A 17,072-nucleotide genomic window follows, 5' to 3' on the forward strand; every position below is an offset into this window, starting at 1 on the left:
CATAAGAAAACTGTTGTACATGGAGGTGGTGACAATATAGGTTCAGAAGAAGTGTGGCACGTGAAAACGCCCACTCTCGGAAAAAAAAACTTGCTACGGAGAGAACTAAGAGCATTTCTCGTATATTTCGACATACTTCTACACAGATGTTTGTTTTTGTCGCCGCTCCGAATCCTCTGAATGGAAAAAGAATTACACAGAAGGTGAAATGGGTATCCGTAAAGATGGAACTATTTTCAGTGATCAGAAATTCGCTCAACCTTATTGTGAGTGTAATGAATTAATAGAATTTCTTATGGAATCGATGTGCCTTATGACATACAATGGACGTCATGCCGTTATATACAAAAATGTAAATCAATAAAAGCTACACATATTTAAGTTAATGAAAACACGCTAGACTGATTTACGATGTAATGTACAGTCTCCAGTAGGCACACTGACAGATTGTAGTAATGCCCAAATAAAAGGAGAATAAACGAAGAAAAGAATAAAAATATCAACTTAATGATGAAGTGTTTAGTTTCCTTCAGGCAGCATTGAACCCAGTTAATATGTCTGAAAAAGTTTACTGTTTTTACACGTCACGACTGAAATCAATTTGGAAAATAAAGTTTACTGTACTGTTAGTGGGAGCAGGCACGTTGGTACCAGTTCTAAGTACACAAAACATACTGAACTGTTAGAAACGTCTCTCACGGCTCGAAAAAAACGAAACGCTTAACTAGAGAACTAAAAGGTTTGTTGTCAGACTGGTCTGCTCCAACATGTAGTTAAATATGAAAAAAAATCTTTTTTTCACAAAGTGTTTTGGTAAAGAAAGTTAGATCATGACATACTTGAAGTTGCATATGTCCCTCAAACATTGCTGGGAAACGCAAGATAGAATAAATTGATAACTGTTTCTTTACTTTTACAAACACTAGATTCATTTCTTATAGTAAGTCAGTGTTGCAAAAGGACTGAGTCGGAACGGAATCGATGAAGCGTCTGAAATGCTTTGAAACTTTGAAATTTCGTCAGTGTATACATTTTAGTCTGCGCTGCTCAGTACTGTAACACCACCATGAAACTAATAATAATTTGATCAAGAGAAAGAATTAGAGATAGGAGCTCAGTATCACCAATACATTTAACCATCGTTAAATCGTTTCTTAGCAACACGAGCCATAAATTTACCTCCTCCTTACATCTACAGGATGCTTACCTTCATGCTTTCTAATGTTTCAGTATTCCAATAAGTATCAACGATTGACATAGAGGATATTAGTTGCAAATTGTGAGGCCATCAAATAAAGCTGAAATCAAGAAATTGTAACACACTGCATACATCTTAGCGATATGGAGATCAAAATAAATAATTTAAAATGCCATTCTTTTATCAGAATTGGAATTCACAATCAGCTTTCTTCATATGAGGGATAACTGACACTGAGATTCTTACCATCTCAAAATCAATGGTTTCCCATAAGTAGCTGCGGATGACAGGTGCAATTTACGACTTATTACAAATTCGACACTTAATACTTGATGTTATGAGATGTGCGAACACCCCCCCCCCCTCCCTCCCGCGCGACATCGCCCTTCCCCATCCCAAGAATTTTTTTCCATATGTGGCATCTTGCCCTACCATCAGCTTCGATCCTTTTTTTCCCTATAGGTTGAAAGAACTTTTCGGAATTGCTGCTGAAAGCTCTGCTAGATAATACTATAAAATGCGTCATGAGTGGTGATAATAGTTTCTCATGACATGTTGCCGATCAACTTTCTTGATCGAATGTAGATCACATCTGAAATGCAATGCGATTTTGAGACAAAAATGAGATAACGCCCTTATATAGGACAATTACGTATCCAGTCTTCTGAATGAAGACTGCAACAACAACATTACTAACGAACTAATATTAAAAGCCAAACTGATTCCCTCACATTGTTTGATTTTGGAAACGAAATAAATCACTCCAAAACTCATTTCTGTTGCTATGTCAAACAGTGTGATTTTGACTCACCACACGTTTTCAGTAAACGCATCACAATAATCACTTAGATAGTAAGCAGATGACAGCAACACTAAGTCAGCAGAAATATTCGTTGATGTAATGTTACTTATGATAAACATGCACCAAAGTCATCAAAAATAGACTGTTAACTAACAAATGCATCACTGAAGCTGTAGTGAAAACTTTTGAAAAAGAGAATAATTAATAATATGATAAATTTTGAAAAAGGAGGACGTTTCAAACGGAAATAAATGAGTTTTAACCAAAGCTATGACCAATATGTTCTAATTGAAATACATTTCTACGTTTGAGATTAACTCTTACAATCCAATGAAAAAATAGTTTGAGCCGCTAGATGCACGTAACATTACCAGTTAACATTGATTGGAGGAATTAACGTATGTAAGTATGTCGTACGTAGGCTATGTCCTATTAACGACAGGCCTCTGCCTATTTCTTGTATTTGCTATGAAGAAGCAAAGCCCCCCTATCAGGTGTCAGGTGGAACAGCGAAAAAAATGTGTGCCTGAGCGCTCTTGAAACAAAGAAAACTATTTATTCTTATGAAACTGAATTTAGAAATGCTGGTAAGTCGCTTAAGTAACACAGATCCAGATAGTATTGATTCCTTTAATGTGCTCATGTCGCGTTTCTGGAGTAGCCCATTATCAGATGACCATTTCAGATCATTAAAAGCTTAGACAAGGACATTGGATAATGTCCGGCCGATCATCTTAAATGGTCATCTGATGATAGGTTAAGCCCGAAACGCGTCATGAGCACATTAAAGGATTCAGTACCATCTGGATCTGTATTACTTATGTTATTAATCAGCACTTTTAAATTCACTTTCGTAGTTACTATTATTACAGTCGCACACTTCTACCAGGACTTCAGGTCAGATTTACAACATTTATTTTTATTATGGAATACTTCACTATTTCACAAATTTTTAATGTTTGTGAGACTCTTGAGAGTGTTGACAGCGTATGAGTGGAGTGATCTACATGTAAATAGCAACGATGGCACCTACATGTTGGTTTTGGCAAGTGCTTTGGATACTTGTTGGGAAGTCATCTGCGTTCACTGAGTTACTTCTACGTCTGTCGATGACACTCCACACAAAATAACGTACTGGGTTCTCCCTACCAAGAAATCCTGAGTCCAGCCACAAATTTCGTTTGATTCCACATATGATTGTATACAAATTAATGGGCGTTAGTCTGATACTGTGTCAAAGGCTTTCTTTTTTTAAGTCAAAAAATACTACACTACCTGATTTCCCTGGTCCATAGTTTTCAAATGTCAAGTGAGCAAAGAAAGAATTGGTTTTCATGTGACAGATGTGTATGGGATCTATACTCTTTGGCATGTGCAAGGTACTATTTTTCGATATAGCTCCTTACGTTTGAGCTCAGAATACTCTCTCAAACGGCTTAAAATACGGATGTAGGCAATACTAAATGGTAGTTTTGGAATCAGTTCTATTGAGCTTCTTCCACAAAGGTCAGAACTTCGCTTTCGTCCAATTATTGGAAACAATTCTTTGTGAAAAGGATCTACGATGTACTGTGCTTTGAAAAAGGGCTAAATCAGCTCCAAATTGTGTCTGGCAGGGATTTCAACGGGCTCCATGGTCTTGCTCACTTCTAAGTATTTCAGCTGTTTCTAATGGAACTGACACTAATAACTAAATTACTCAATTTATAAATGGTGCAAGGATGAACTGAGGCAATAATCCTGCATCTTTCTTCGCTAAGGTGCATTTGAAAACATAGGTCAGGCTACCTGAATATGCATGATTCCTTCACTTTCGGTATCTGTTTCTTCTACGAGTTTCTCACTTTGGTGCCAACGACAGGCAGAACAAAAGATTTGAGTTTTTTTGGATTTGCTGAGAGGTCTTCGATAATATTCTGCTCTGGTAGTCGTTGAAAGCTTCACGTATTCCCATTTCGACAAACGCTTTTTGTGTAGCATTTACATATATTTATAGGTTTGTTTTAGTTCCATTGTCCTCGTATCTCTGTATACTACGATGATCCCTCCCAATGTAAACTATATGTCCATATGGTATATTTGTGTCAAATTACGAGTGTTAATAAATCTTACAACACAGTAGGCACTAAAGGTGTGAAAACTGGAGCACCTTGCGCAAATCTTTAGAATAAATACAATCTTGGAGGATATATAGAACAGTTTTTAAGCAGTAAATGATTCACATCAATGGCCAGCACACACAGCGTCAGTCCATAAATTTCCGGGACTGATTTTATTCGTGGCGTATAAGCGACGTCAGCGCAGTAAGTATGGTGGCAGCTCGAACTAACAACCGTAAACAACAGATGCGCATTCGACCAGCAAGTTGTGTGCAGACAGTAGACAGCGTTAAGTAGCGGAAGTGCGTTCGTAGTACGTCAACGTTGTTCATTGTCACAAAATGCAATGGAGCAACATCTTTAATTTATCTTATACTTTTGAGCATGGCTGTCTTTCAGCGACCGTATGCAGGCTGTTACCGTAAGAGCGAGCAAAGATTTAACAGGACATACAGGATGCTCCACTGAACAATTTGAGGTAGGCAACCTGGTGCTGGCGAAGCCATTTTAAGGAGATATTAGGAATAAAATAACGTTACTGTGTACTTTTTTATTTACATTAGTTCACTGCAGATACCATCATTAACACAATGAACGAACCATTTGGACTGTATCCTACAAAATGTGCTGAAATGGCGGTCATCAAGCTCAATGCAAGCATGAAATCGGCGAGCAAGATTCTGATGCACCCTGACAAACACCACTAGTGTACTCCGAATCACATCACAGGCAGATACTTTTCTGGCAACTAATTCCATCTCCATATCCAAATGTTACTTTAGATATCCCCAAAGGGAATAATCAAAGGCATTCAGGTCAGGTGACCTCGCAGGGCATGGAATAGAGCCTCCCTTTCCAATCCAGCGACCGGGAAGTATTGTACCGGTGCTGCCCCATCGTATTGCGCTGTATGTCTCTGAACAGCATTGACTAATGAATGAGTCTGTCGTTGATTCATAACGCGTTCTTTCATGGGATAATGTAAATACGATACAACAGAACCACCTCATGGACAAGTAAAGTAAACAGAACCTGCATCATAACTTCCCAGTAATCAGGCTCGTCCTCCATGGCTCCTTGCAGGTTCAAATGGCTCTGAGTACTGTGGGACTTAACATCTGAGGTCATCTGTCACCTGTAACTTAGAATTAGTTAAACCTAACTAACCTAAGGACATCACACACATCCATGCCTGAGGCAGGATTCGAACCTGCGACCGTAGCGGTCACGCGGTTCCAGACAGAAGCGCCTAGAACTGATCGGCCACTCCAGCCGGCCTGATTTATCTGTTTAGAGTTATACTCTACGAAAAATAACGTGTGCAAAGTTGTCCCGCACAACTTGACTCCCGAACAAAAATAACTCTTGGATACTTGTTTTGGAAGACTTCACCGTGGGTGAAGAGACTTGGTGTTGTCAGTTCGAATCTGCCATAAAACGACAAAGCGTAAAAATTCACATAAAGGATCGATGTTTTGACGACAAAACCGACATTCAAGCCAATGCGAGTTGAACAATATTCCAATGAAATATTTTTCTTAGAGAATCCGGTGGCTGAATGGACATGCTGCGCGTTCTATTCAAGTCAGGGGGGACTATATAGAACACCTGAAACATTAAAACCACAATATTAACCTTTTATTGCCGACCTCTATGGCCGAGGGATTCTAGGTGCTTCAGTCCGGAACCGCGCTGCTGCTACGGTCGCAAGTTCGAATCCTGCCTCGGGCAATGATGTGTGTGATGTCCTTAGGTTAACTAGGTTTAAGTAGTACGAAGTCTAGGGGACTGATGACCTCAGATGTTAAGTCCCATAGGGCTTAGAACTATATGAACCATATTTTAAACTTTTTATTAATCCAGTCACTAAACTTCTTGGACTAACGGGGCAGGCTCAGCAGTAGACTGTTTTGCGTGACGGGGAAGGTCAGTGTTATACGCCAAGCTCAGTCAATACAAGGCCGGCCGAAGTGGCCGTGCGGTTAAAGGCGCTGCAGTCTGGAACCGCAAGACCGCTACGGTCGCAGGTTCGAATCCTGCCTCGGGCATGGATGTTTGTGATGTTCTTAGGTTAGTTAGGTTTAACTAGTTCTAAGTTCTAGGGGACTAATGACCACAGCAGTTGAGTCCCATAGTGCTCAGAGCCATTTGAACCATTCAGTCAATACAATCGTCAAAGGGGCTGTATATAATTTATTGCAGATGTACACTGCTGGGAAAAATATTGTAAATCGATTTAGAGGCTTCCAGTTCACCCAAGATTTATAGCTGTAACAATTTACATGGGGTACATGTAATGATTACATTTACATATCAGTTGCACAAGTGGTTCAGAAGTACGAAGTATTGACCAATGCTGAGACGCCCATGTCATTAGGTGGTGCAGCCTCCCTGGGCAGCTATGCAGGCACCGACTCTGGCATCCAGTCGATCGTACAGATGGCGAATACTGTCCTAGGATATACTATACCACGGCTGCTCGACCTGTTCTCTTAGTTCTGTGTGTGTCGTTGTTTGACAAGTCGCAGGAGCCACTTCTCGACCCCCTCGACTGGAGACAAGTCCGGAGATGGTGCTGACCAGGGAAGTTGCTGCACGTCTTGCAGAGCACGTTGTGTTTCGCAGGAAGTGTGTGGGCGAGCGTTACCTTCGTGTTGCAAGAACGGCAAAAGAACGGGTTTAACAACATTTTGCACGTACCGAGTGCTGCTTAGCGTCTCTTCCAGAAACACCCTGCCGGCCGGAGTGGCCGAGCGGTTAAAGCCGCTACAGTCTGGAATCGCACGACCACTTCGGTCGCAGGTTCGAATCCTGCCCCGGGCATGGATGTGTGTGATGTCCTTAGGTTAGTTAGGTTTAAGTAGTTCTAAGTTCTAGGGGACTTATGACCACAGCAGTTGAGTTCCATAGTGCTCAGAGCCATTTTTTTGAACCAGAAACACCAAACGTGAACAAGCGCTATAGCTTATCGCGCCCCACACCACTAAAATTGCGGTGGGGCCAGTGTGTCTTCGAGGAATTCACTCAACAAGATAGCGTTCATCAGGTCTATGTCGTACGCGCAAACAACCATGACTTGCATGCAGGCAGAATCTGCTTTCATCGCTGAAGACCACGGCGCGCCATTCCATCTTCCAACTGCTCCTCTGACGGCACTAGTCGATGCTGCGGCGTGAGTGGAAGACGGGCTAGAGGTGTGCGTGGCCGGAGGCCCACTGATAACAACCGGTTCGTTAACACTTAGTGTTAACGCTTCTGGACTCACAAGCCTTCTTGTCTGAGCTGTGGTAGCTGTACGATCTGCAACTGCAGTCCTTATAACATGATGATCCTGGCGGGCGGCTGGGCAGTGTGGACGTCCAGAACCTCGTCTACGGGTGTGAGAACGGTCACGTGACTACTGATATCAGCATCGCTGCACTACTGACGTAACACATCAACATGTGTGGCAATTCTCCGAAAGGACAATCCCGCCATTTGGAAGGCCACAATTTTACTCCTTTAAAGCTCTTTCAGTTCGCTGTAGGAAGCAAAGGTCCTTCCCCGTGGTGTAGACTACCGGCCATTAAAATTGGTACACCAAGAAGAAATGCAGATCAAATCATAACAACCACTCCTGGCCGTGATAACGGCCTTGATATAACTGGGAATTGACTCAAACAGAGCTTGGATGGCGTGTACAGGTACAGCTGCCCATGCAGCTTCAACACGATACCACAGTTCATCAGGAGCAGTGACTGGGGTATTGTGACGAACCAGTTGCTAAGCCACCATTGACCAGACGTTTTCAGTTTGTGAGAGATCTGGAGAACGTGCTGGGCAGGGCAGCAACGAACATTTTCTGTAACCAGAAAGGCCCGTACAGGACCTGCAACATGCGGTCGTGCATTATCGTGCTGAAATGTAGGGTTTCGCAGGCATCGAATGAAGGGTAGAGCCACAGGTCTTAACACATCTGAAATGTAACGTCCACTGTTGGAAGTGCCGTCAATGCGAACAAGAGGTGACCGAGACGTGTAACCAATGGCACTCCATACCATCACGCCGGGTGATACGCCAGTATGGCGATGACGAATACACGCTTCCAATGTGCGAAAACCGCGATGTCGCCAAACACGGATGCGACCATCATATTGCTGTAAGAAGAACCTGGATTCATCCGAAAAAATGACGTTTTGCCATTCGTGCACCCAGGTTCTTTGTTGTGTACACCATCGCAGGCGCTCCTGTTTGTGATGCAGCGTCAAGGGTAACCGCAGCCGTGGTCCCCGAGCTGATAATCCATGCTGCTGTAAACGTCGTCGAACTCTTGGTGCAGATGGTTGTTGTTTGGAAACGTCCATATCTGTTGACTCAGGGATCTAGACGTGGCTGCACGATCCGTTACAGCCTTGGGGATAAGCTGCCTGTCATCTCGACTGCTAGTGATACGAGGCCGTTGGGATCCAGCACGGCGTTCCGCATTACCTTCCTGAACCCACCGATTCCATATTCTGCTAACAATCACTGGATCTCGACCAACGCGAGCAGCAATGTCGCGATACGATAAACCGCAATCACGATAGGCTACAATCCGACCTTTATCAAAGTCGCACACGTGATGGTACGCATTTCTCCTCCTTACAAGAGGCATCACAACAACGTTTCACCAGGCAACGCCGGTCAAGTGCTGTTTGTGTATGTGAAATCGATTGGAAACTTTCCTCATGTCAGCACGCTGTAGGTGTCGCCACCGGCGCCAACCTTGCGTGAATGCTCTGAAAAGGTAATCATTTGCATATCGCAGCATCTTCTTCCTGTCGGTTAAATTTCGCGTCTGTAGCACGTCATATTCGTGGTGCAGCAATTTTAATGGCCAGTAGTGTAGTTGTCTGCTTCCTTCACATCTTTGCACCGCATTGAGACTGGCAATGACCATTCTCTGTGAAAGAGTAGATACAGATGTCGCTGTGGTAATCATGCCACTATACCGTCTATTGGCGGATGACGTTGAAACTATTATCAGTACACCCGCTATCCCCAGTTGGCATATGGCGTCATCAGGCGCATAAATTTTTTTTCCGGCAGTGTACATTTCGTCTGCGGTGCTTCATTCTTCACAAACGCTATTATATGGCAGTTCCTCCGCAGTTATGCATATGTTTAAATAGATATTTGTAAGAACATAACGAGGCAATTGTCGTCTTTCTGTGGCAGACACAAAGTTTACCGTCTGGTGCCCACGGAGGAGCAGCTGCAGACGCTGTCTCAGCTGCGGGAGCACCCGGCCCTCGACTTCTGGTCGCGAGCTCACCGTGCCGGCCACCCCGTGGACGTGAGGGTGCCGCCCCACGTGCAAGACCACTTCCGAGCATTCCTCGATCGGCAAGGAGTGCTGTACAACGTCCTCATCGATGACCTCGAACAGTAAGTTTCAAATCTCTTTGATAGGCCTCTTTCATTTCACATCACTTCTATACGTAGCATACATGCTGAGGGAATTACGTAAGAGTTATACACCGAATGTAGTAGACGGGTTTTGCTATTTCGACAGCAAAGTAGCTGGTGGTGACCGAAATCGAGAGGGAACAAAACGCAGACTGACTATTGCAAGGAACGCGTTTCTGGAAAAGAGGAATTTGTTCAAAAATGGTTCAAATGGCTCTGAGCACTATGGGACTCAACTGCTGAGGTCATTAGTCCCCTAGAACTTAGAACTAGTTAAATCTAACTAACCTAAGGACATCACAAACATCCATGCCCGAGGCAGGATTCGAACCTGCGACCGTAGCGGTCTTGCGGTTCCAGACTGCAGCGCCTTTAACCGCACGGCCACTTCGGCCGGCTAGGAATATGTTGTCATCGATTATAAATTTAATGTTAAGAAGCATTTACTGAAGAAAATTGTTTCGAAGGTAGGCCTGTATGGAAATGAAACGGAGACGGTAAACAGATCAGTTATTCTCGACGGCCAGTGCTCATACAGTCTGGAACCGCGCGACCGCTACGGTCGCAGGTTCGAATCCTGCCTCGGGCATGGATGTGTGTCATGTCCTTAGATTAGTTAGATTTAAGTAGTTGTAAGTTCTAGGGGACTGATGACTTTAGAAGTTAAATCCCATAGTGCTCAGAGCCAGCCAGTGCTCGTCAGAGACAGGTGCATCCGCTGCAATGCCCCAGAAAGTGTGATGTAAACGCTGTTACTTTCTGTGTGCACTGTTGTCCAAAATTAAAGCGATAACGGAAGTTTTCAAAGAGTGCATTTATTTTGCCACAAAACAGTGTAAAAAGGGGTAGTAAAGTGCAAACAACGTAAAGCATAGAAAATGTAAACAACTGCAAAATGCATACCAGTAGACGAAAATATTCTTCGTTTTTTTCCAACTTAACAGATTTGCACACAAATTCCGACAACTGGCTAAGGTGCTCACTGTGGGGTGTGACCACCTCTGGTAAAAATACAGGCCTGGCAACGTCGGCGCATTCTACGAATAAAGTCGACAATGTCATGTTATAACGCCCACTCTTCCTGCGGAGCAGCTCCCAAGTCTTGGAGAGTGGTTGGTGGGTATTGACGTCTAGTGTATCCCAGACATTCTCTGTGGAATTCCAATAGGGAGAGCGAGCAGGCCACTCCATGCGTGCAATATCTTCAGTTTCCAAGAAAACAACAAGCACTCGTGCTCTATGAGGTCGAGCATTACCGTCCATCAGTACGAAGTCTGTACACACACTACATCGCAACAAACGTACATGAGGTTGCAAGGTCTCGTCACTTTACCTGTTAGCTATTAAATCTTGCTGATTCACCCGTAAAATTTCATGAAGTGGTGATCCAGTAGTCAACATAATCCCTGCTCACACCATTAGCGATCCTCCTCGATATCGGTCTCTTTTTCACAATGTTCGGGTTTCGAAATCATGTTCCACTTCCCCTTCAGATGCGAATCCGCCGAGAAACACTCCCCGCACCAAATCGGGACTCATCTGTGAAAAGAACATTGGCCTACTGTTCGACTGCCACATGGCATGAAGACGGCTCCATTTGATGGTCTCTTCTGTGAAGACGTGTCAGAGCACACATATAGCAGGTCTACGACAATAAAGGCCACCCTGTTGAAACCTTCTCTACATCGTTTGCCACGATGTGGATGCTGCGAGGCCAGTTGCTGCGCAGTACTAAGGCAGTGACTCGTGCCCTCACAGCCAAGTAACCGTGCTCTCCTTCTGATGAAACACGTGTCGGCCCTGCTCTCATCTTCGGGATAAAGTATAGGTCTCTATAAACTGTCGCCACATCCGAGAAACATCACAACGATTCCCGTTAAGCCATCGGCTACATGAATTTGCGACTGTCCTGTTTCCATTCTTGCTATGGCCCTCCACGCAGAGAATCTGGCAGGCGTCTTCTCTGTGCCATACTGCACCGTCTGTGACGATGTACACAGCGATTGTGGAAGTGGGGCTACCCGGTAAACACTAGTCCGTTTGATAGGTGCCCTGACTTCATCATTGGTGAGGTTTTCCGTCGACCGAAATGCCATCTTCCGTGCACAACTCGAACACACAGATATCCGTTGACAGTTTATGTGATTATATCGTTAATTAGACACAGGACGGGGAAATAGCGGTCTGTTGCATTAATTTTGGACACCAGTGTAGTTGGTGTGACGAATGACAGCGTGGTCTAAATGTAAAAAACGTTAACTAATGCAGATCAGTGGGAATATCGATTGTGTAAAGTTTTAATGTAACATTAATAGTGTGTTGCTTGACACAGACACGTCGATTAAATCTTTCGAGGTTGCAAAACGGTGTCACATAGAACGACCACGTAAGGACGTTGGTAGGGAAAGCGAATGATAGACTTTGGTTCATTGGGAGAACTTTAGGAAAATGTAGCTCATCTATGAAGGAGCCAGTGTACTGAACGCCAATGCTATCCATTCTTGAGTATTGCTCGAGTGTTTGAGATCCAATTCGAATTAAAAGCAAAACATCGAAGCAGTTCAGAGGCGTGTTGCTATATATATTACCGTTAGGTTCAACCAGCACGCAAGTATTGCGGAGATGCTTCAGGAACTCAGATGGATGCAGACAAAAGGTGAACAGAATCTGTTTTGTTCGGTGCTGTAGAAGAATGCTGACTATCAGGTGGGTATCTCGAGTAAATAATAAAGATGTACTGAATTAAATTGAGGTAAAACAAAATTTATGGAAAACTTTAACTAAAGGAAGGCATTCATTAAGAGGACATATCTTGATTTATCAGGAGTTAACCTGGTAATGCAGGAAAGTATGCGGGTGTGGTGGAGATATTCACAGAAGCTATAAAATACTTCATCATTTTAAAAAAAGTTCTTGATATGCGTAATGTACACAACTATGTTGTATACAGATGACTTTCGAGTGTCTACAACGTCACTGAGTCCAATCGTCGCGTTCATGCATCAAATGAAATAACTTTGTACCCACGATGATTTCTAAAGCAACAAAGGAAAATTGAGAAACAATATTAATTCATAGCGAATAAATTTTATGTACGAAAGGAGGCAAACAATGTGCAACAGTGATATGTGGCCACTAATAGCAACAATAGTTAAACAGTATTGTTAATGTTTATGACATGATTCGTTAACAGGTTCTGAAACAAGCAGTTAGAACACTAAGCTACTCCAGGGAGTGGTGCTGACTTTCAATTTGATTTGTGTCTATATCATGAAACATATGTATAGATAATATTACTATACGTTATTTTTTGCGCTCGTTCCGGTGTGCTGTTTTACTCAGTAAGCTAAATACGATGCTTTGAGAACAGCAATAATTTGGAGTGTAAAGTTCAGGTTGAAAATGGTAGGAGATAAAAAGTACACTGGGCCGTAATTTCTCTAGCGATAAGCTTGGTAAACAGTGTACTAAAACACAGTACGTACGCTATAGCGTTCTCATAGGCTTCTTTGATTTCTCTGTTCGACTCTTTTTCTCTTTGTTCTTCGGCAGGAGAATTTCAAGAAGGGTCTACGTTTGTTTTGTTTTCTTTTCCCCTCAGACTACCACAAAGAACTTGGACATGCTCGTACAGCGTAACGCACTGTGCGCTAGCTTGTGAGACGGGGAGATGCACCGGAACCGAACCGAATTCGTGCCGCCGATTAACGACCGTGGGCTGGTACGCCGGCCAACCTGAATGTGGTTTTTATTCAGTTTTCCACTCTTACGCTAATGCTGGGCTGTCCCCCAAACTCCAATTGAGAGAATACGGCAAACAAACAGTGAAAATACGATAATGCACACAACAAAGTGTAAGCCGTTCACTGACAAATGCTCACACAAATTCCCTCCCTCGACGACTGTGGCTCTAGGAAGAGTGTCCGACCGCGAGGTTAAATAATACAGTAAAACCTGCAGGTCAGTGGCAGTCAACGTGCTCCCTCGCACCCACTAGTGGGCGTGCCAACTTTCGTGGTGAGCGGTTGGCGGCACGGGTTCTAAAAACATTATTTAGGTTTTCATATAATTTTGACATAAAGTATTTGGTAATTTTATCACCCTTGAGTTTAATTTCACCGAATGTTGTTTTGACTTTGCTGTATGCTGAGTGAGTCCTTCTGGCAATCTTTTCCTTCTCGATTTCTTCACATTTTTCATGCAGCTATTTCGTCTTAGTTTCTCAGCACTTCCTACTTATTTCATTCTTCAGTGACTCGTATTTCTGTATTCCTGAATTTCCCTGAACATTTTTGTATTTCCTTGTTCTATCGATGAAATGAAATGTTTCTTCTGTTACTCATGGTTTCTTTGCAGTTACCTTCTTTGCACCTATGTTTTTGTTTCCAACTTTTGTGACTGCCCTTTATAGAGATGTCCATTCCTCTTCAACTGTACTGCCTATTATGCTATTCCCTATTGCAGTATCTACAGCTTTAGGTAACTTAAAGCCTACCTCGTCACTCCTTAATACTTCTGTATCCCACTTCTTTGCGTATCGATGCTTCCCGAATAATCTCTTAAACTTCAGCCTACTCTTCATCACTGCTCATTGTGATCTGAGTCTATATCTTCTCCTAGGTATGCATCACAATTCAGTATCTGATTTCGGAATCTCTCTCTGACCATGATGTAATTCAACAGAAACTTTCTCGTATCACGCTGCCTTTCCCAAGTACACCTCCTCCTTTTGTGATTCTTGATTCGCTGTTACTAGCTGAAATTTATTAATATCTTGTCCAAAGCCCATATACTCCTGTAACCACTTCTTCTACTCCTTCCCCTACATCTGCACTCCAGTATCCCACGACTGTTAGATTTCATATACCTTTACGCTTTGTATTACCGTTTCAGTCTCCTCGCATACTTTCTCTATCTCTTCTTTTTCATTTACTATATCTAGATTGAGCTTTGGCATTTCCCTTTTCAGATGTTTCAGCTTCCCCACCACGTTGAACCTTCTGACAGTCCAAGCCCCGATTTATAGAACGTTATACTTTCGTTGATTATTCAATCTTGTCCTTATGGTCACGTTCCCGTCGGCAGTCCCCTCCCGGAGATCTGAGTGGGGGACTATTCCGGAATCGTTTGCGAATGGAAAGATCATCATGTCACTTTTTCAGTTACAGGCCACATGTCCTGTGAGTACACGTTATTTGTCTTTACTGCAGTGGTTTCCATTGCCTTCTGCTTACTCATGCCTTTGATTATTCCACCTCTAGGGGTAGTTTCCCACGCCAAGGGCTAGAGAGTGCCCTGAAACCCGGTCCACCCCACCGTCCTCTTTGAAAAGGCCCTTGGCAGAATGAGAGTGATTTGCCAGAAGTCTCCAGCCGCCAACGGTGATTATTAATCAAAATTTAAGCAAGGGCGCGTTTCGAACCCAGGACCGAGGACGTCTTGATTACTAACATTTGTACGCTACCCCTAGCCCGCAGGTGATGCTGACACTCCAGCTGCAATAAAAACCCAAGGAGATGGAAAGTCTGGGCCTGACGGACGGGAAAGAGCCGGTTCTGAGACAATGAAAATGAAGTATAGTCGTATTGCATATATTGTTGGGAGACCACGAAGGACAGGTTCAGCATTCTAATTGGAGAGTTGTTTTCTATGCAACCACGCCTACAGCCATCTTTCCTTCCTGAAGTACGAGAGCTGTGTGCGGAAATGTGTATGTTAAGTGTAGGGGACACTAATGAGTATGCGTGTAGTGTAGCCTCGTGTTCGCGCAGAAACGATGAGAGAAGGGGGAGGGTGAAACCCGGTGCCGTCACACAGCCTACTCTTGTCGAAGAGGACCAAGGGCGAAGCCCAAGCTTAACCTCCCCATCCGACCACCGTATCACCATCAACACTTCACGAGACACTGCTGACAAATATGGATTCTAATGAAGGACTTTGGCTCAAGGACTAGAGATCCACGATTCTCGCCACCACCTCTCCTGTCACCCCTGTCTTAAACTGACATCGGTACAATGAAAAATTAAAACGAAACTCTCAAAATGTGCTGTGTCGTACATCGCGTGGTTCAGTAGAAACGTACGGGCGAATATTAATAATAATAATTATTACTATTATTTCCTTCTCAGAAGTGCCAACTAAGGACTACGTGCTATTTCAATTCCTTACTCTTGGTTCTTTCTTTCAGCACTCTTTCATCTATTCACTACGTTTTTTCTTCCTGTCTTTTGACCATTTCACACCAATTTTCACACTCACCTAGCTTGGAATCCTTTCATATTCGATACTTTTCTCCTAAACGCTTCTCTGTCTGTCGCTTCTTCACCTCTTATATTATTATTTTTTTCGAAATGCCCTTTTACTTAATGAATACAGCTTATAGACGTCTTATCCCACAACTATTTGGTCGTTTTTGGTTAATATAACGTCTTGTATTCGATATAAATGTCCCAAAACGTACCAACCTTTCTGTCTCATTAGTTCTGGTATGTTTTCGATGTTTCGATAAAGTTCATCACTACTGTGTAATTTCCAAAATGCCACAGTTTTTCCTGATGATTTGGATTTCTAGTATTTCTAATTTATCTAGAATATGTTTTAATGCTACAAGCCGCACGGATAGCGGCGTCTGTTTACACTCCTCTACTTGGATTAGGGCAGGCGTGCCGGCCCCGGATCTAATTCGCCCAGCGGATTAACGACGGGATCCAATGTGTCGGCCATCGTGGCTGTGGTTTTTAGGTGGTTTCCCATATCCTACTAGGCGAATACTGGGCTGGTACCCAAGTCCCCCTCAATTACACGATTGGCATACATTTAGAAAACGTTCTCACATTTTCACATGACTTGATTCAGACAGTTGGGGTACACAGATTCCGTCCTAGGGGCGAAGGGAAGGTGACACGAATAGCACCTGGCCACCCTCTAACATTAACAATAAGTACGGGATAACGTCTAAAGAAAATGAAGGTAGTTTAATGCTAGACATTCGCTTGCATATAGATATTCTGGCTTCGTTATTGTATTGTAATGTCTTGTTTTTGCATAAATAATAATAATAAAATTAATTATTATTATTACTATTACTACTACTCTTATTATTATTATTATTATTATTATTATTTGTGTTGAGAGAACGATGCGTTATATTATAAATAGAATCACTTCTATGATGAACAGGTACTACCAATGTCGATTTTCAGGATCTTAGAAAAGGAGCGAAATCTGACGCTAGTGAGATCCATCCCCAAAAGCCCCGAGGATCGCATATCATTCACCGAATACCAACGCTACGATGATGTGAGTACTGCCAGAGCTAAGATTATATTGTGTGGCTCCCTGTAACAGCCAAAAGATGGAAGTTCAAAATTTACAACAATTTTATATGACTAAGTACGATCAATACTAACATATGAACCGGACATAGCTACCTAAACATAATTTTTAAAATCCTTACTCATTCGCTTGCGACTGTCTGCTAATTACGATGAACATTTCTCTTGAAACTGTTACAATATCGTATACACTGTTTCTCATATTACAGTAT

General features: G+C 42.8%; 1 protein-coding gene across 1 annotated transcript in view; it reads left to right on the top strand.

Annotated features, from left to right (window-relative positions):
* LOC126482100 (carboxypeptidase B-like) overlaps positions 1–17,072 on the top strand; it is a 166,674-nt gene that overhangs the window by 116,580 nt on the left and 33,022 nt on the right. The window contains 2 exon segments of the mRNA XM_050106076.1: positions 9,296–9,505; positions 16,729–16,829. Of these exon segments, the coding sequence (XP_049962033.1) occupies positions 9,296–9,505; positions 16,729–16,829 (311 nt within the window).

This window comes from Schistocerca serialis, chromosome 5 (assembly GCF_023864345.2).
Source record: "Schistocerca serialis cubense isolate TAMUIC-IGC-003099 chromosome 5, iqSchSeri2.2, whole genome shotgun sequence".
In the NCBI taxonomy this organism is placed as follows: domain Eukaryota; kingdom Metazoa; phylum Arthropoda; class Insecta; order Orthoptera; family Acrididae; genus Schistocerca; species Schistocerca serialis.